A 19546-nucleotide genomic window follows, 5' to 3' on the forward strand; every position below is an offset into this window, starting at 1 on the left:
AAGAGGCCCACTGTACAGGTTGCTGGGCTAGTTGATTTCTTTGAACGCTATGAGACATACTATTGTTAACGTATTGTTGTTATGAGGCATACCATTGTCAACGGACGAAGACAGGGGGAGGGCTCGACACCACGAATGATGGCCAGGCACTACCGGCGTTTGTCAGTTGCGAAAATCTCCACAGTTTCCATGCGATTTGATTGGGGCCAGAATTGGGAGGTTAACAGACTGTCACGCCACTGGCGGCACTTAGACGAACGATTCAGCGCTGCTCAAAACGCGAACATAGTACAGAAATCGAAGTTGCAGGACGCAGCAATAGTTGATAGCGACAGTTGACAGTTGGAGACCTCGGATATGGAGTACCAACCAGTACAGTCCAGTATAGTCCAGTATAGACGAGTATAGACCAGAACATAGACCAGTATGGACCAGAGTACAGGCCAGTGCAGAGCAGAACGAAAGAGATGTGTAAGCGAAATCCTACTGAAGCGTAGCTATAGGACTCGTACCTGGAATCCCAGATGAGTTTCTGCCTCCTTATCAGAAAGTAACCTTGGAGCCCATAAATGAGTGGCTGCCATGGGGAGACACACGATTTCGTTATTTTTGTTTTTCAACCATTAATTTATGCTTGCTTATCAGTGGCATTACGGACTCCGTCATTTTAGTTTCTACTTCGTTTTTCCAGACCGCCTCGGAAACACTGGGTGTAGCCGAATACTTGACTCCGAAACGCGTCGAGCTCATCGAGGCCACGCCCACTGCCAAGAAAGAAGACGCGGCTCCCACGCGCAGAAGTCCTACCAGGACCGCTTTCTCCGATCACGGTAAGAGTGTCGTCTTTTTTTCGTGTGTTCTCTAAAGTTACTTTTTTACGAGCCTGTGTATAGTATGCATCTGCCCCGCTCAGTATCCCAAGACTTCGGTATCTTTCGGCTGTAAAACACACTAGATCGTAAAGCGGAACATTTATGCGCCATTACGCGAATAGACCTAGTTGCACAAGAACACGTCTGCAAGTCGTTACAACAAGAGCTAACGCCTCATTTCACAATATCACAAAATCGTTCATTATTTGCTTTGCTGTGTTTTGTGTTTTGCCGTACCGGACAGGTATTATAAAGATTTAGATCAGAGGCCCTTTATTCTAAGGACCCCAGGGTTCCAAAAATATACGATACTCACCTATGGGGCAGAAACGTGGAGGCTAACAAAGAGGGTTCAGCTTAAGTTAAGAACAACGCAGAGAGCTATGGAAAGAATAACGATAGGTGTAACGTTAAGAGATCAGAAGCGGACGGAGTTGGTGAGGGAACAAACGCGGGTTAATGACATCCTAGTCGAAATCAAGAGGAAGAAATGGGCTTGGGCAGGGCATGTAATGCGAAGGCAAGATAACCGCTGGTCCTTAAGGGCAATGGAGTGGGTTCCAAGCGAAGGCAAGCGTAGCAGGGGCCGGCAGAAAGTTAGGTGGGTGGATGAGATAAAGAAGTTTGCGGGGATACAGTGGCCGCAGCTGACAAAGGACAGGTTTGATTGGAGAGACATGGGAGAGGCCTTTGCCCTGCAGTGGGCGTAGTCAGGCTGATGATGATGAGTGCTCGTGCGCTCCACAAACAGCATGTTGGGTTTTGTGCTGTCGTGTTTTCCAAATATGACAATCGATAAATGACCCATTGAACCGGTGGCTGCTCTCCTCATCTAGCTATTAAACTAGCTATTGTTCTTGAACTCATAGGGGATTCACTTGACTCACCACCTAGAAAAATCGTTGGTCATGATTGTCGTCGCAAGGACTTTCAGTTTTAATTTACAGGAGCCCTGCTCGCCCACATTGTAACGTTTCTAGCCGCTAAAGCATTCACAGCTGGCGATCACATGGTCCTGGAAACGCATGTCTCCCCATTGACTAAGCAGTGTTCCAAGCAGACTGGCAGGAGCAAGGCACTCGGCAATGTCAGTGCTTCTCGCTAAAAAGCAACCAATCTCTGCTGTCGTACAGAATACAGATAAGCCACCACGTTTACCTCTTTGTTGCACTCTGACCAGCTTTTCGATGCCTTAGACCTTGCCTAAGGCTTGCCTTGCGCTGTTAAATTGTTGCATTGGAGAAGCTCAGACGTCAGTACTGACGTCTCGAGTACTGACCCTCAAGTACTGAGGGTCCCACAGTTGACTTTTTACAAGCTGATCAGTTTCTAAAAATTGTACAGCAGGACCCTGCCTTCGCGCTTCATTGTGCTTTATCAAAGTACCATTTGTGAAGCGCATTTAATGTGTGCCCATCCCCAAGCTTGCCAGATGATCCACAAGTGAGGTCACCAGGACACATCACGAAACATTGCGGCGCCTCCCATAGTTACTACGTTGCGCGATGTAAAAGCTCATGTACTCCCCGATTTGTCTGTGTCTTGTTCAAAGTAAATGCGGAACTTTTCACGATACCGTCCGACACTTCGACAATGGCTGAGGTCTTGTGCCCGTATATGCGCTTTCAGTCTCGCGGGGCTTGGCCAAAGCCGGACCACCCCTGCGGCGAAGCTCCAGTGTCCAGATGCGTAGCCGTGACGTGATGTCAGCGGGCCGGGCGTCGCCGTGGGACCAGGTGGACTCGGCCATCACGCCTTCGTGGATTCTCGAGGCTGAGCGAAAGAAGAAGAGCGGCATCGACTGGGCTCGCCTTGGTGAGGAGAGGCTCTCTCGACTGCCATATGAACAGTGGTTGTTTAAGGCTGGAAGAGCTTGGCGAAATTTGCAATGTCTGAAGGGCAGCTGACATAGCTTTTCAGAGCGGCAACTGGTACGCCTGAAGAGTGATCATAAAAGCGGACGAATAGTTTCTTTACTGGTTTCTTCGACATTGAACCGCAAAGTCCTGCACTTAGAGACCGGCAGATTAACCCGGAACATGACATTTGGTCTTCAGTCTCATGACCGCAGAGAAGCTGCTGAAAAGGCAGCTGTGTGCCACGGCAAGCCAAAAACGCGGGTCATCTGTTTCTCAGGTTCGAGCACAAAACCATACACTTCCTTGCAATAATTTCTAGCTGCGTTGATCTAGAGTTAGCCTATAAGATTGGACCAGCTAGCCGCAGTTAATGTCACAAGAGCAATCCCCCGCTGGTCAGAAGTTTCTAGAGAAGCCGCCTCCGCGTTCTGAACACTGCATAACAGTACGATTTCGACGAAGGAAATTATCATGGAACCACAAGTGGTGGTACGTGGCGAGAGAGCAAATTGCGTCTCATGTCGGCAGTTAAAATGTGGCGCAGTGCCAGTTCATTCAAATAGCTTTGACCTTTTTCTTCAGGGATTTCTAAACGCATCTAGGACACCAAGCAGGCTGCTTTGAACTGACTGAAACTTCAAAGCTTTCGCAGTGATAACGCGCACTAGCTTGCATTTTTTTCAGGATTTCAGCAAAGCAATCGCAGCAAAGCGCGAGTGCTTTCCACATCCGTGGACGTCGCCGCGTTCTTCGGGAAGCTTCTTCAGAAAACAATGACGCCGGGGTCAAAGTAAAGGCTTTGCACAAAACGCAAACATTGAAACCTCTTACACGTGACTAGAACAGTGTTTCTTGGTCCCTTTGTGATGAACAGTCCGTAACAGTGGTCTCCTCGTCGTACTGACCCGCAGACAAGTCTCTGTCCCAGTCCGGTGGCCGGCGGTCAGCCAACCTGTCCAGCGAATGTCTTCACCAGCCGACTTCGGCCGCCGAAGTAGTGCCTGACTGGCTGAAGGAGATTCGACGAAAAAAAGAGGAGGACGCTTCCATCAGGCTGTCGCGGAGTTCAGGTGCGTCAGATATCGTGCACGCTCCTGATCTTGGACCAGGGGAAAATTCTGCTTGCTGCCGGAAAGACCATGCCACTAGGTTTTTCCCTGCTGTTCTTGCAACGTCTAAACAATAGCGCTAGTTCAGGCACTAGTACCGCAGCACAAGAACCGGTGGTTCTGCTTTGAAGGGCTTGGTTTTGGGCTAGCTGTTGCATGCTTTGGAAGAATAATCTGGCGCAAAAAATGCTCACACACCCACTAAGAGGACACAGGGCACAGGATAATCCTGTGCTCTCTTATGAGTAATTGTCACTCCTCCTTCTATAATGATCTTGCTAGGGCTAAAATTTGGCTGGTGTCAATTTTCATGCTCTTACAGGGTGAACTTTTCTTGTGCATGAGTCGACACGCCTAAGCCGCGCGCGCATGCTACCAAGTGCGGCTATACCTGATCCCTGAAGATTCCTTTCGAGTCCTGTGCATCACTGATCCGCCGGTCATACCTCTCAAAGCTGCTTTCGCGTCCTAACCCCTTGACGCGATTCGCCTTCCTTGCCCCTTTGTCCGGAACAGGCTGTAGTCCTAGAGCCTCGGCCTCGCGTTGCGAAATGGTCGACGGCTACTTGGCCGGGACGCCGACAGACATGACCAGACTGACGCCAGACCAGTTCGCCGCGGACAGCCTCGAAGAAGAAGCGAACCAGGACAGCCTCCTCGTCCTCCGTGGAAGCGACCCTTTCGCTCCCCAGGATTGTGGGTTCGGCGACAGTTCTTCCCCCGACGAAGGTTCGACCGCCTCCGTTCGCACGACCCAGCCCTCTCCGGCCTTGAGCTATTACCCCTACCCTTCTTGGGGGCCTGCTAACACAGTCGGGTCAACTCTCACTACGGTGGTCTTCTTCTTCTTCGGAAAACAAGCGCGCCGTTCTTTTCTGTCTTGTAGCATGTTTGCGCGAATGTTTACTTTTTTCCTTATTTCTCTCTCATTGTTTCTCACGACTCGGTCACGAGGTGAGGGAATGCGGAATGCGGAAACGACTGGGTACTGCGGCCATTCGGAGAAAATGTGGCTGTTGTCACTCTCGGTACTTTACCTTGATGTGTGGGCTGTTAGGTGTATGACGACGTTGCGGTGATGGTTTGTGTCTCCTTCATATAGTTTCATTTCTCTTTGTTTTTGGAATGACATTACTTTCCGGAACATATCAAAATACTGACACCGCGTTTACATATTTTTCGTCTTGCCTCTTGGGAACGTTTGTCTCAGCAACTGAAGCATGCTGTCTAATATATAAAGCATGAAGTTTTTTCTCGTTACCTTTACCGTCAATGACGCTGCCTGATTGTCGTTGGGATTAAGGATGGGCTCCTGTGCACTTTCTCTACATTTAATTTCTAACAATATATTTTACGTATAATGTGAATATGCCGCCATGACTGTTTTCTGGCACATCTCAAAGAATCTTTGCGTCAGCTCATAGTATTGCCAGTGGTACGCTTGGAAGCTCGAGTGTTAATTAGTAACAAGTATTGTATTTTATTGATTTTTTTAGCAGATGCGTTTTTAAGATAATTTTTAGATTCATTGAATTGTGCTAGCTGTTAACATAGATACGGCCGCAGTCGGTCGTGCGCTTCATTAAGTTCCATTGCATGGTACAGGAATTCACTTGCTATTTTTCGTATCCTTAAGCTGATGCAACTATTTCCAGAGACAGACAGACAACGTTTTTCTTTTTTTTTTAAAGTTAGGGATGAAATCGAATTGATCATTATTACCTTCTTTCGCAGGCGACATGGCAATTTTTTGTTCTCAGCTAGCTGGCGGGTACGGATCATGATGTAATCCAAAAAGATAGCGGCTAAAGCACGGCTGTGTTTGCTTCGTTTCTGTCATTTCTGGACTTGCTATATACGCCGCATCTGTGGATTTGCCATTAATCGGGCACAGAATACGTAACTGAAAGGGCACCTCATCACCCTCTTTACCCTGACGTCTTAGACGGCAAGGACCTAAACGTAACTTTAACATTCAATATATGCAATGGCCGCACACACTGCACTGAGTTGATTTACGACTGCATCAAGTACTTCAAGAGAAAATAAAAAGGAGTTGCTAGGTTCAGCTACCTTTCAGAGCCAGCCCTTCTTAGCTGCCGTGATTCGCTTGAATGTAGTACCTGCCACAGGAGAAACCCCGACCGGATGGAATGATTTTAGAGTAACATAAAACCGGAATAGATATGCTGGTTTGGCATTTTCCCTGCCTTTCATGAAGATCCGTAGGTGAAGTTCGCGCTGTCGCGATGGGGAGTAGTAACTTTGTAAATGTTAAAAACAAGCGCTTCAGAAAGCTTCAGGAGCGTTCGAAGCAGTTCTCAGATTTTAATGGCCAGGTTCGATGTAGCACTGACTGCTGTAAGTTAACCTTGACCTCGCCTTTACAGTCACAACCTTGATCAGCAGCTCTAGGCCAGAAGAGTTGCTGTTGACCCGTACAGTAGATGACACTCATATACCTTATGGGAGTTGGAAGGGGGGACTGTCTTCTTCACACCTCCAAACCTTTGGAGCTTGAGGGGTGCTGTAGGTTCCTTACTGCGCAAATCAACAGCAAGTCTTCTGTCATGGGTATTATCTACCAGGCGTTTTTTATATTCGCAAAGTAATAGGGCTAGCCAAAAAAAACGCACAAATCGAGGTGAAAACCCTGCGGCGTCCAGATGACCTTCCGTGCGCGGTGTTGCTGGAAAGCCTTGGCGTCGGTGGCGCGGACGTCGAAGGAGGGGGCGGTGGCCTGCGCGCGCCCAGCAGCCGCAGGGAGGACTCGGTCGGATGGCCAGAGAACCTCAGCGCGCTGCTGGACGAAATCTTCAGCGAAGCCGAGGAATCCTGCACCACACCCTTCCCCGCACTGCCGCCCCCTGGCGAACCGCCGGTGGCGCCGCCGCGACGTCATCCGTCGGACGCCAGCGACGACCGAGACGATGGCGAGAGATACGTCGACGTCCTCAAGGATGGACGTCAAGAAGACCTGGAGGATGAAGACCAGAAGGCAACCCGCGTTGAAGATGAGGACGTGTCGAAGCCTGCGTCACCACTGGAGGTCCACGACGTGGCTCAGATTGCCGAGACAGTGGGCTTTGAGACTCGAACCGACGAAGCCGTCACGACCACCACCGCAACCATCATAAGCACGACTGGGGCCAGTGCCACGCCTGCCACCACTACGGTGGTGACGGTTCGTGCCGTAGAGAGTCACTCGCCCAAGCAGGCTCTCATGGAGGAGCTCAAGCACGTCCTCCAGAAGCGCAACTCCCTGGAGCACCTTAGAGGTAATCTTCCGAGGTGCCCGCTCGTCCTTGGGCGAGTGTCCGTCGGAGCTTTCAACACCCACTGTCGCTGCTGTACGCTTCCGTGTTTCGAGTGTTGGTGTTCTCTGTCTCTGTGATCCTGTCATCCCAAAGCAGCTTGACAGCACACTGGCAGGACCCGTAGCGGTAATGCATGTTCTGAGAAAACAGGCGGTTAAAGTGCGGTAGTATTGAAAATTGGAGTTGTGGTAACGTTAAAAAAATGATTTCGGGCTTCCATGTAAAGCTAAATGAGGAAATTTGGGGCGGTAATTTTTTTGAGCGTAGCCCTTAGGCGCCCCTTCCTGCATTCCGCGTCGTCGTCGGCATTTTTCTGCTGTATACACTGACTGGCAACGAAATACGGGTACTTACTCATGGCGAAGTAGTCACTTTGACAATGCCCTTCTCAAAGTGAGAGAAAATCACTCCATTCATTAATTGGCAACAATCACTATTCAAGCGCAGATAATTTGACTCTCGGTAGGCTTACTTAACTCCAACAGAAATAGCAAGTCCCTACATACGCACGCCACGAGTTGAGAATCCAAGAGCAGACTAGCTACAATGGTGCTGTGCTTAGCCGTTCAATAGACGTCACTTTCGTGGTTGGCTTGTTGCGATCCACTCCGTGTACGGGCTTCTGAGTTCAGCTTTTAACGGCATGCAACTATACAGCGTCCAAACTGGAAGATAATGATAACAGCAAGAGGCAGCTATCGTCATCCGGCAGCTCCCAGGGGACCTTAACGCTCAAGAGAATTCTTACACAGGTTGTAGGAATTTGTTCTCAGAGCATAATTTTCTACCATGCACTTGGCTCTCAAGTTAGGGGAAGCGGCCCGTACATGAGCGCGGTTCGTAGCCGAGTATATACGGTATGTTACTTGCTAGGAAAAGTAAGGCGTTGACGATGAACAAGCGCTCGGACCCGTTGATGTGTCGGTCACACTGAAATTCGTATAGTGCATATGATGTGTACCAAGGAGGTGGAGCCCTTATTCCTATTTCTCATGGTTCCATTTTTTTTCCAGTCTGGCTTCGCGGTTGGCCTCGGATAGATTAAGGTGCCGTCAAATACCGCAAGAATCGGTGAACATGTACCATCAAAGAAAAGATGTCCTTACAGGAGGGGTTAACTCGAGAGAGAAGTTCCGAAAGCCGATTCTCGTCGGCAGTTCAAAACTTCTCAGCCAGGGAAAGCATTTTTCTGCGCCAAACTAGCGCGAAAACAAGTCGGTACGTGAAAAATGCCCTTAGGTCTAGCTTAATCTGTACCTTTATTGTCCGGATGGTCGCTTATGGTCCAGTTTCGCTCGCATAGATTGTGCGATCCGACTTCAGTTGTTAAACAGTTGCGAATCTTGACATCCTGAACAGTCATTTCGATCACGACAAACTATTGACAAAAGCTTTAGTTCCTGATATTCATTTTGCCCCTACAAATGCCGTAGTCATATCGGTAATTTTTTAAAGGCACAGTGGTGCTCAAGACACTATACTAGCGGACTTTTCTGGCAGTGCAGTACAGGCTAGGCAGGAAAGGGAGAGAGACGGGCCTTTGTCCCCGTGCCGTGGGGAGGGGGCTCCTCATCCCTAGCGACCCTGCACCATCCCCCCACCTTCCCCCTTTCTCAACTCGGCATCCCTAGCCCGAACAACGAAAAACCCACCCCCCTCACGGCACGGGGACAAAGGCTCGTCTCTCTCCCTTTCCTGCCTAGCCTCTGCTGCATTGTCACCAAAAGTTGTCCCCGAGAATAGCAACACGACTTACGACGTGGAATTCACTTACGCCAACTGAATTATTTATAACTGAATCTTTTTTTCGTGAAATTTTAGTTTCAACAGCTGAACTTGAAGTAACCGACGATTTGAGGTCACGTGATTCACGCAAAAACTGCGATATAATATTTGCTTGTTAATTTTTTTGAGATTCTGACTCCTGGGTAGGCGTGCGTATGAGTTGGTTTGAATTAAAATGAAAAAAGCATCGCCTGTAAAGCTGCTTTTGTGAGCGTCGCGTGACCTTATATCATCTGTTACGTCGCAAGCGTGGTTCGGCTGTGGAAATCAAACCACATGAAAGAAATAAATTCAGTTATAAATGACCTCCTGGCGCAATACACATGGCTGTCCATGTCCTCTCTATAATGTACAATGCAATCATTTCAAACATACAACACGTAACTGACAGTTGGTGTCTCTACTCCTTCAAGATCATCATTTCATTGATAATGCTGCTGTAGCGTTGACAATCGCCTTATCGCTAAAAACTAGACACAAGGGATTAGAATGGAGAAATGCGACAAGCGAATACAATGCAGGTTAAGAAGTCAAGGACAATGCTATCCAGGACAGTCGGGATTGCGTTCCTGACTCTGATGCATTGATTTAAAAAGAAACAGCGTTCATTGCGCATCAGACTCTTTCTAGGTTCTGTCTCCGAGACGCTTCTTTTTGTAGTTGTGAAAGTATGTCATTAATTAAAACCGCGGGATGAAATACACAACGGAAGCATAAGGCCTTTTAGTAAGGGACAAGTCAAGGAAGTGCAGCAAGATGTGCACCCCCAACTCTAGATACATTTCTGTTGTATTTTTCGCCTTCCGAGAATCGCCTGTTGATTCGGAAATGGGGAAAAGATACTGACATACCTTATATCTTGTCATTAGAGTGCCTGTCTAACTGTACGCTAAATAGCGCAATACTGTTCCGAGCGATTAATTATCATGATCTGGAGAGTAGAGTGTTATCTACATTATATTGGATAACGTCTACTTCTTTTAGTAAAGATTAGTGGCACGATATTCCCTTCTATTGTGTTTTGTAATATTTACAATAATTGTAAAAAATATTTTCAATTTCGATACTTTTATGATACATCGAATTTTATTTTTTGCTGAGCTATCATGGTATCTAGAACAAAATAAAAAGCCCACACCGCAGATCCGACCAGCTCAGCACATCGCTTCTGCCTTGCACTCCCTCACCTCGTGTCCTGCGTGGCAGCACCGTCGTTCGCTACGATTTTCCTTGCCGCATCACTTGCTCCGCATCGATTAATCTTTGACGGGAATGTAGCTGTATAACCTGCTCTTTACCTTCCCTACAGAGGATATTCTGAACGAAGCTACCGTTATCGACAGCGCTACGCCCCGTCCTCAAGCCAGAAGCCCAAGTGAGGCTTCCAGGAAGACGCCACCGGCCACTCAGAAGCCAACGGAACCGACGACAGAGTCCATCGCAGGCCCATCCATTCCACCACCGCCACCTATGCCGCCCAGCGACTTCTGGTCTAAGCCTAAAGAGGTGTGGTTCAAGAAGGAGCTGCAGAAGCCAGGTGCAGGCCGCATCGTGGCACCCGTCTGCCAGCGGGACAGCGAGACACAGACTCAGCCTGTGGACTACGGTGCCCAGGTGACGTCACCAGTGCAGGCGTTCAGCCCGGGGTCATTGCTGCACGCGATTTCGCCATTTGCCACGTACTCGCATCCGTTTGTAGCTCCCGGTGGAAACCAAGTCCTCCTTCTCGATGACCGCGGAGTCCAGCTTCCATCTGGGCCACTATACGCGGTGCCGCCAGCGGCCGGAGTGTTCCCGGGGACGACGGCGATACTCGTGGCTCGAGACGAGGACCGCGTGCCCAGGAAGGTTGCCATGGAATCTAAGGCGACCTCCACTGACGACCAGGTAGTTCCTCCTCCAAGTCCTGCAGCGGCGGCCTCTGGAGTGGCAGGCGACACCAAGAGTATGCTCGACGAAGTCGAAAAGAAGCTCGAAGAAGACAGAAAGCCTCCGGACGAAACTAGACCCCGAACGGCGACCCCCGCTGGAGTGTCGAAGATCACCACCGTAGAAACGACGACAATCATGGAAACAATAGAGTCCACTAAGGTCTCGAGGAGGGCCATTGACGAGACGTCTCTGAAGTCCATCTGTTCTCGCTCTGAAAAGGAGGACATCTTGTCCGGCCTGTCCGACTCTCCGATTCCCTTCGCTGACGACGACGACGTCTTGGAAGAGCTGGGGTACTCCTCGCACATAGAGTCGAGGTCCGCCTCTCGGGCCGAAGAGAAGAAAGAGGAGGTCGTGAGCGACGAAAAAGTCACAATGTATTCCTCGACGAGGAAAAATTCCGTGCCTCAGACCGAGCCCAAGGTACCGGTCGAAGTACGGAGCGTGAAATCGCCACCGGCAAAGAAGCAGGTCTCTGTATCGGAGAAACGAGCTGCAGCCACTACGTCGCCCGTTCCGTCGCCACCACGAGCTGGAACGCCTCCGCGTTCGCAGGCAAAAGCTCCAATGGTGAATGGCCACCGTAGTCCGCCGCTTGAGACATCCTTTGATGTTCTGGACAGGGGCTTCCATACCGAGCCTCTCAAGAAGAAAGGTCCCAGCGGGGTTACCGTTTTGTCCAGCTCCAAAGGGGAGTCAGTTACGTCCAAGTTCCAGAGGCCCTCCTGCATCAGCCCTTCCTCAAGCTCCACAGTCACTACAGGTACGAAATTGCTTTTTTTTTACTTTTCTGCAGTTATTCTATGTAGCGAATTGAAACGTGTCAATACATTCTTGTCAGCAAACTAAAAGCAGGCATGCTTCGTTTTTGTTTTACCGCCGGCTTTTGTTACGTGCATAATTGCAACGTATTTTTGAAACCGAAATGGTATGTAAACTCGACGTTCCAGTCGCCGATATTTTCTTTGTTAACCCGCCGGCTATAATTTTCTGGCGTCGTATTCTTACCTTATGGTCGCTGTTTCTTCCTGTTGGAAATTATTTTGGATGTTCTAAATGTTGGATAGCAGGTCAAGAACACAGTAATTTCGTCAAAGACGGTTTTAGTTCAAAAACGAAGAACCGAAGAAGTTTTGTTTACATGCTTAAACACGTGTGATGTTTCCACATTTTGTGATGCAGATCCAACAATTCGTAATGACATCCACCCGTTCCCTCATCATGAGACCAAATTCTCAGTTCTAGCTTACTAACCTCTATTATCGAGTGGCGTGCATCATTTGAAGACTATTGGTGGAACACGTTCCGAGATTCTCCTACCCTGCAGTCAAAGCTGTTAACTGTACTAGGTTCCTGCTGGATTGAATTGGAGTCAGGCCTGTACCAGTACATTTTCCGTAAAGTTGTTTCAGTTATAAACAGAAAAAAGCGTAAGCTTGGCAACACTCAGGTTATCCTCTCTCGTCGCTGTCCAAAAAAAAAAGATAAGGGAGCGTGTTAGTCAGTTCCTGGTCATCAGATCGCCATATGCCCGTACGATATCATACCCGCTTTTTATTGCATTATTATTCGCTCCCTCCACGACTGGCTGGATAAGATGTCTTGCTGTGCGTGGGATAACGGGGCGACCATTGATCCATCGACGAGAGGGGGAATACCTTCGGTCCGCATGAAAACCAGACATGGTCTCTCGTCAGGGAAGGGCAGAGTTCCGTTGCGGTTTTAGCCCCGTTGTCGTAATCGTTGTCGTAATAAGGTAAAAACATACGTAGGGACCGAGGTTCATATTAGTGCGATAGCGTTAAGGGTCCCATTCAGCGGAGAAACCGTCGTAGTTGTCGGTGTTGGCGTGTCTCCAAAATCGCAATTGGTTGAGAGGGTCGTGACGTCACAACCACATGAGCTGGCGCTGGTAATTCAAACCGGCCACAACGAGAACACAGGGCAACAGTGATGACGGCGGCGCAGAATTCCTCATTGGTTTAATGGGTTGTGACGTCATTCCATCACTATTACGTAGGGCTTCTGAAGAAAGAAAAATAATTGCTCTGAGAAGAAAAATGGTCCAGCCGGGACACGAACCGTTGCCCCAGGGGCCGTGCGCCGAGCGCGATACCCCTGCATCTGTTAGAAACGTTCAACTCGGTTAAAAGGAAGCCGCGCGTGTCTTGTAGTAAAAAAAAAGATAATAAATATAAAAATACAGTAAAGAACATCGTCTGTGTCTGCGAGGTGACATGCAAAGAAGCCCTCAGGCCGCTGAAAGGGCGAATTAACGTTATCGTGACTTACCCTAAAAGTGGTACCTAAGTGTCCTCCGAATTTTTAGCACTCACACTTGGTAAACACAGTCTCACAGCTGTGAATGAGTCACAACTAGAATAATCTTACCTTTGATGTAATCCTTCGGTCAGGCTTTTGCCGAAAACAAGCGGCACAAACATAAGGTACAGTTGGAAAACGTAGTTTTTCTGCGGTACTGTATATTTGCTCAGCTTATTCCTTCATGAAGAGCTAAGTTCATATGTATAGAATAGTTCAATCATTGGCATATTGCAATTTACCAGGTCCCGACGGAACGCTGAGAGGGGCCCATGCGAGGACCACGGCGCAAGCCCTGGCTGCTGCCTCAAAAGAATACTGCAACGGAGACGTCCGCAGCCCCCTGGGACCTTTCAAGAAGACCAAGTCCATGAGCGACTCCAACCTGGGCCCCAGGGTGCGACCCACGAAGAAGGCCACGGCGTCTCAAGCCACGCAGACTCCCAACGGCGTGCTGCCGGCTGCGTCTTACGAGAGGCGTTACTTCGAGGGCGGCTTCGGCGGCAGGGCCATGGGCGTGCAGACGGACGACCGGATCGAGTCGTTCCTCCGGGACACCCTGCGAACCTCGACCAAGGAGGTGGAGTTCGTCACCAAGGTGGACAGCAGCCAGCCGTCCAAGACGCTCAGGAAGAAGGTCACCACCAAGATCCTGCGCGGCAGCAGCGGCAAGGGCGGCGGCGTCCGAGAAATCATCGAGGAGATTTACGGTAAGACAGCAGGGATTTCGGCAACGTAAGCATTGCGCTTCTACTGGTTGGGTTATTGGGGTTTAAGAGAGAGAGAGAGACTCTTTAATGAAGAGCAGAGAATTTAGCCGGCGTTTAAAAATGGCTGGCATGCTACTCTGCGTAGGGAGGGGAATTTGGGAGATAAAGACAGAAGGAGAGCAGAGTGGAAGAGGTAAAAAAAACGAAGATAAAATGCGGCCATGAAATGGGTACTAAGGATGCAATGGCGAGTATTGATGTAACCTATGGAGTGATGGAGTGCATAGTCCGTCAAATGGGCTGACGAAGTTCACTGCATGAAGAATGCATGAAGGTGACGTGCAAGTGAATCTAAAGCTTATCGAGATGTCCAATGTCTTTTAAATATGTGAATAGAAAAGTCATTGCAAGTCTCTGTTGCCTAAGACAGGCTAAGGGACCTAAAACTTTGTCCATTGTAAGGGGCACTGAGCAGAGCTTCTGCATGCAATGTTCATAGTACGCACGCTCGTTAGCATATGCAGGGCACTCAAGCAAGATATGCTCCACAGTTTCTATCGCGGCACAGTTGTCACAGTGCGGACTGTCCATTTGTCTAAAACGGTATCGTAAGCCGTTTGTATATGCAGCATTAAGACGGAGTCGATGATAAAGTGTTTCCAGATGTCGAGGAATTCTGGGTGAGAGCCTTGATCTAAGATGTGGGTCGATTGAGTGAAGAAATTGGTACTGATATGTCGGCAAACTCCAAAGTCGATACATTTCTTCGGAAGCAAAACTTTTGGCCACCTGGGACGCATCAGATTTCGTAAAAAAAATTCTAATGTATCTCCGATGTTGATGGCCCTTACGGGCCGCTTCATCTGCTTTTTCATTAGCCTGAATGCCACAGTGAGCAGGTACCCACTGAAATGTTATGCAGTGGCCTGCGGCAATAGCTAAATGATGTAGATATCCGATGTCCAGGGAAACTGGCTGGTGATTCGTTTTCTTCAGCAGGTTGGCCAGGATCTGGAGAGATGCTTTCGAATCGGTGAAGATAACCCAACGGTTGGCGGTTCGGGTTGGGGTTGGGGTTGGGGTTTAACGTCCCAAAGCAACTCATGCTATGAGGGACGCCGTAGTGCAGGGCTCTGGAAATTTCGACCACCTGGGGTTCTTTAACGTGCACTGACATTGCACAGTACACGGGCCCCTAGAATTTCACCTTCATCGAAATTCAGCCTCCGCGGCCGGGATCGAACCCGCATCTTTTGGGCCATGCGCTTCTACTGTTTCGCCCGCGTTCCGTAACAGTGAGCAAGGCGATATGCTACTAAGACATATATGGCTTGACGTTTTCTTAAATAGTGTGTTCTCACAAATCATTCACCACTTTCCAGCTACGCGTTCTTCGCCTCCCCTTAATACCCTCGTCACCTCAGTCGGTTCTTCCCACTACCATCTCTTTCCCTCGTCTGCATACAATTGCTCCCAACCCTACGTTGGTCTGCATCATTTTCTTTGCACCTGTCTAGTTACTATTCAATCCCCCCACCCCTCTCCATTATTAATGCCCCTCTGCCCCAACGTAAGAGACCTGGCTAGTCTTCACTTGACTTGGTGACTCTGCCTCAGGATGTCCTCTAGGCTTAGTACTGCGTTGCAATACTGTTCTTTCTTTCCTCTGCCCTCTGTCTACGCTAAATGTTAACAAAACACCGCTATTCCTGGTGGCGCTGATGCAGACCAGTCGTCGGTGGTGGTCCGTCCCAGCACCGCCATTAAGAACGTGACGAGAAGCGTGCAGCAGACCAGCGACGGCCAGAAGTATCTGACGACGGTCATCACCGAGGCGCCGGCGACGGGGCGTGCCAGGAGGAGCCGCAGGAGAGGATTCGTGAGTGCATCGTCTTCCGTAGTTTTGCGCAAAGAGCAATGCGCTCCATAACAACCTAGCTGTCGAAGAAAGTATCAAGAATTTCAGACTACTTGTGCTACTTTCAACTGCCTTTCAAGTAAGTGTTCATTTGTAAACACTAGCAATAGTAAGAGAGCACCTTGCAAAGTTCTTGTCTTACTTGTCTCCAACCCTCAGTTTATTTGTTTTTTTCTGATTTGCAAATCTGACACGTTTGAAATAAACTCAGCAAAGAAGAAAAGATTGATGATGAACTTAAAAACAAAAGTCGCTAACTGAACATAACTGGCGGACCGTCATGCGATGTTATGCGACGAGGGTGCGCTTACAATATTCGTTACGTGCAGTCCACACATCTTTATAGAGCGCTCGAACGGCACGCTCTGTAATGCATTTATAGCAGTCGCCGCTGCCTTGTGTGCTCGATGTAGCTTTTAAAGACATGAAGAGTTAAGCACCATCCATGGGAATGTGCCTGCATGACAAGATCTTGTTTCGAGCCCTAGGCCACTCCTAAATGACGTCATTGTAATGCCAGGGGCATCGTTCGAGAGCTCTATAGTATACAGGTCTGTGGACGACTGTACGTTTCGCTCACGTTTGCACCCTAAAATTATTCCTTATAAAAATGGTCTATAGACAGTCTATAGACTTCATACAGACTCTGCTAGCTTCCTATAGATATTTCTTTTTGTCTATTAATAGTCTATAGACTGTCTATAGAAAAAAGTGTATGGTTATAAATGTGTACGTTGTCTATAGACTGTGTATGGCATTTGTATTGCTTATAGACTGTTCTGTAGGCTTTGTCTATAGAGAGTCTATACACTTTATAGACAGAAGTCTACAAACAGTCTAAAAAAATTAAGACTGTGCGTTTGAGGTTATCTGTCTAGTGAGTTTTGTAATCACAGATCATGTAATATAGGTGGGGTACTGGACCAGGTGCGTAAGGACCAGATGGATCCTTAATAGATGTCTCACAGAAGGATGTATTTGTTCAATATGCTTAAGTTGTGAAGCGTACATGCAATTCTGGGTGCACAACAAGCCGTCGCTATTTATCACATTTGGCGGTGCACAGGTCACGTAGAGGTTTAAAATAATCATGACCGGAAATACCTGGAGGATTTGTTAGTCGCCTTAAGTTGAACGAACGGTTCATTCCCCGTTTATTTCGACGACGTTTAAGCTTAATGCTCAACGCAGTGTGACAGTATCAAACGAACAGGCTTGAACCGCAAGTTTTTCTTTTACTGTCTTTTTCTTCTTCTCTGCAGGGTGACCCTGACACCCATATCATCATGGTATGACTCCTGCCACGACACAGAGTGAACTCTGCGCGCGTCATGACTAAGTCATTTATGTAAACATAGCGACACCGGGTTGGCCGCTTCAGGAGGCTCAGCCCAGTCTACGAAAGCGTCAACATTTTAGCGGACTTTTTCGCCTTCGCTCACTTCTACTTCTTGAGGAACCTGTACCCTACAGACAAGAGAACATCCGCTGTGGGCCCTTTTTTTTTTCTCTCTCGCGCTGTCGCCTGGCATCTTGCGAGGCATTTACCAACAGTAAAGGCTTGAAACTGCACACGCGAAAACAGACTGTTCTTAGAATTTTCTGCGTATTATCTTTTCCTTTCCTGCTTTCTTGACTGACAGAATGCTTTGCTTGCGGAGTGGGAAGTGACAATTGTAAGTTGCTTTCAGAAACATTGAAGCTAAGGAGTAAATGATCCCAATACATGAAGGCCTAAAGTGCTTTGGACATGGTAGAATCAGTATAAATCTTTATTTTTTTCTCTCTCTGTGGCCTCAAAGAACTTAGAACGAAAATTACCTTTTCACGTGACATCCACTGGTTGCGAATGAGAATGAAAAATGTCTGATTGCTGCTACAATTTATTTTGTCTGCATTGCTTAGAGTGCTCAGGCGACACTGTTTTTTTGATAGTTCTCCAGTCAAGAACCGGTTGTTGTCTTCAAGCGAACCTTCGCAAAAAGGGGGAAGAAAACGCTTTGAATTTGCGCGCCTCCGATGTGGGTTGCTTTCTTCAACGGCGGAAAGATGGCGCTTCGTGCATAGAAAGGTTAGTGTTTCGGTATATGTTCCTGCGAGAGCATATACAGGAACACTAAGAAAGGTTTACCGCTTTTTCTTTTCTTTTTTATTTTATTTAGGCCTCTGTGTTTCACTGCGGTTCGGTTTGGCCTGGTTGCCGTCCTCAAACTTTGATACAATCCGGCAAAGTCCGCCAGTGAACACAGCATTGCTGCGTTGCTTGCCTTAATTAGACATCATTTGCTCTTTGCTCCCTGTCTGTAATGGTATAGCGTATCACTGCCGTTGTTTGCATCGTGATTTGAATTTCATTCTTCCGTGTTTGTCGGGAATAGCACTGACGCATACCATATGGGCTGTCCGTCTGTCATGAGGCTGTCCTGTGGAGTATGTTAACTGGTTGTGGCTTGATAACGCGCGCACTTGCGCATCTCTAGTAGGAACATGATGTTAAGTGTGCCTCTTCTTTTAGCACTTGCGTGAATCTTTACGAACTTTTTTTTTCTGTACATAGATGTAAATTATTATGAGGAATAATATATGCGCGTTTTCGCTTGTAGTTTTCAAATATACGTTTTTCACGCTTTTCGTTTCTTTATAGTGCGCGCCTTCTCTTCAACCCATATGGGTCGGAAAAATATAGCTGCTTAACCAGAATCTTTTGAAAGCGACTGATTGTCTTACAGAGCTCTCTGAATGCCCATTCCACTGATGTCTTGTCTTTCTCTTGAACAAGTACGAACGGTACAATGTGGAATGGTGGGGAGTGAACGCCTCTCATCGCCAGCTTGCTGAAATGTACGAAGACCGCGCGCTTACCTGTGCACCGTTTGTTGCTCAGGCGAAACAGTAAGAAATAAAACCCTGTTCTGAATAACGTTACTTATGTGACCGCTTGTTCATTGTACGCCGTGGCTCTACACAACCATCTCGCCTTCCAATGGACTGCTCCTGGTTTTACCCTTATGAAAGTGGTCTAAAGACAGTTTATAGACTTCTTATAGACTATATAGCCTTCCTATAGATATTTCATTTTGTCTGTTCACTGTCTATAGACTCTCCATAGACAAACGTCTAGTAAAAGTTTATGGCCATAACTCTGTAGACTTTCTATGGGATTTGTATTATCTATAGACTGTTCTCTAGGATTTGTCTATACTCATTCTTTAGACTATATAGACAAACATCTATTTATAGACTTCTTATAGACTCTATAGCCTTGGTCAAATGTTTAGGGGAATCTCCCAAGGTGGAGTAGATTTGTAATAAGGGAGTAATTACTAATTACTCATTGGCATCCACTCAAGCGCAGCCATACGGCTACAAAGGAAAGCTTAACAGCTTTCTCAGAAACTTCGCAGTTAAAGAAAAATTCGTCCTGGTCCGGGATTCGAACCCGGAACCACCGTTACACCGGAGCAGTCGCCTTCCTATAGATATTTTCTTTTCTGTTCACAGTCCACAGACTGTCTATAGACAAAAGTCTAGTAAAAATGTATGGCCATAAATCTATAGACTGTCCACACACTGTCTATGGGATTTGTATTGTCTATACACTATTCTCTAGAATTTGCCTATACCTATAGTCTTTAAACCATATAGACAAACGTATATGGACAGTCTGTAAACTTTCTAAAGAAATTTCTTTAAGGTTACAGCGCTGCTGGTATAATAATTAC

The 19546-nt window shown here is 47.7% G+C and overlaps 1 protein-coding gene across 1 annotated transcript in view; it reads left to right on the forward strand.

The window, feature by feature from the left end:
• Nucleotides 1-18749, forward strand: part of LOC149363674 (uncharacterized) — a 139481-nt gene extending 120732 nt beyond the window's left edge. Inside the window, exons 8-16 of the mRNA XM_089573647.1 lie at nt 692-830; nt 2502-2687; nt 3643-3801; nt 4357-4569; nt 6507-7118; nt 10252-11637; nt 13442-13906; nt 15634-15785; nt 17087-18749. Coding sequence (XP_089429773.1) covers nt 692-830; nt 2502-2687; nt 3643-3801; nt 4357-4569; nt 6507-7118; nt 10252-11637; nt 13442-13906; nt 15634-15785; nt 17087-17119 — 3345 coding nt within the window. The 3' untranslated portion in view covers nt 17120-18749. The remainder of the gene's footprint in view (nt 1-691; nt 831-2501; nt 2688-3642; nt 3802-4356; nt 4570-6506; nt 7119-10251; nt 11638-13441; nt 13907-15633; nt 15786-17086) is intronic.
• The last annotated feature ends 797 nt before the right edge of the window (nt 18750-19546 follow it).

The sequence above is a fragment of the Amblyomma mixtum genome, chromosome 2 (assembly GCF_055824585.1).
Source record: "Amblyomma mixtum isolate Tamu chromosome 2, ASM5582458v1, whole genome shotgun sequence".
Lineage (NCBI taxonomy): Eukaryota > Metazoa > Arthropoda > Arachnida > Ixodida > Ixodidae > Amblyomma > Amblyomma mixtum.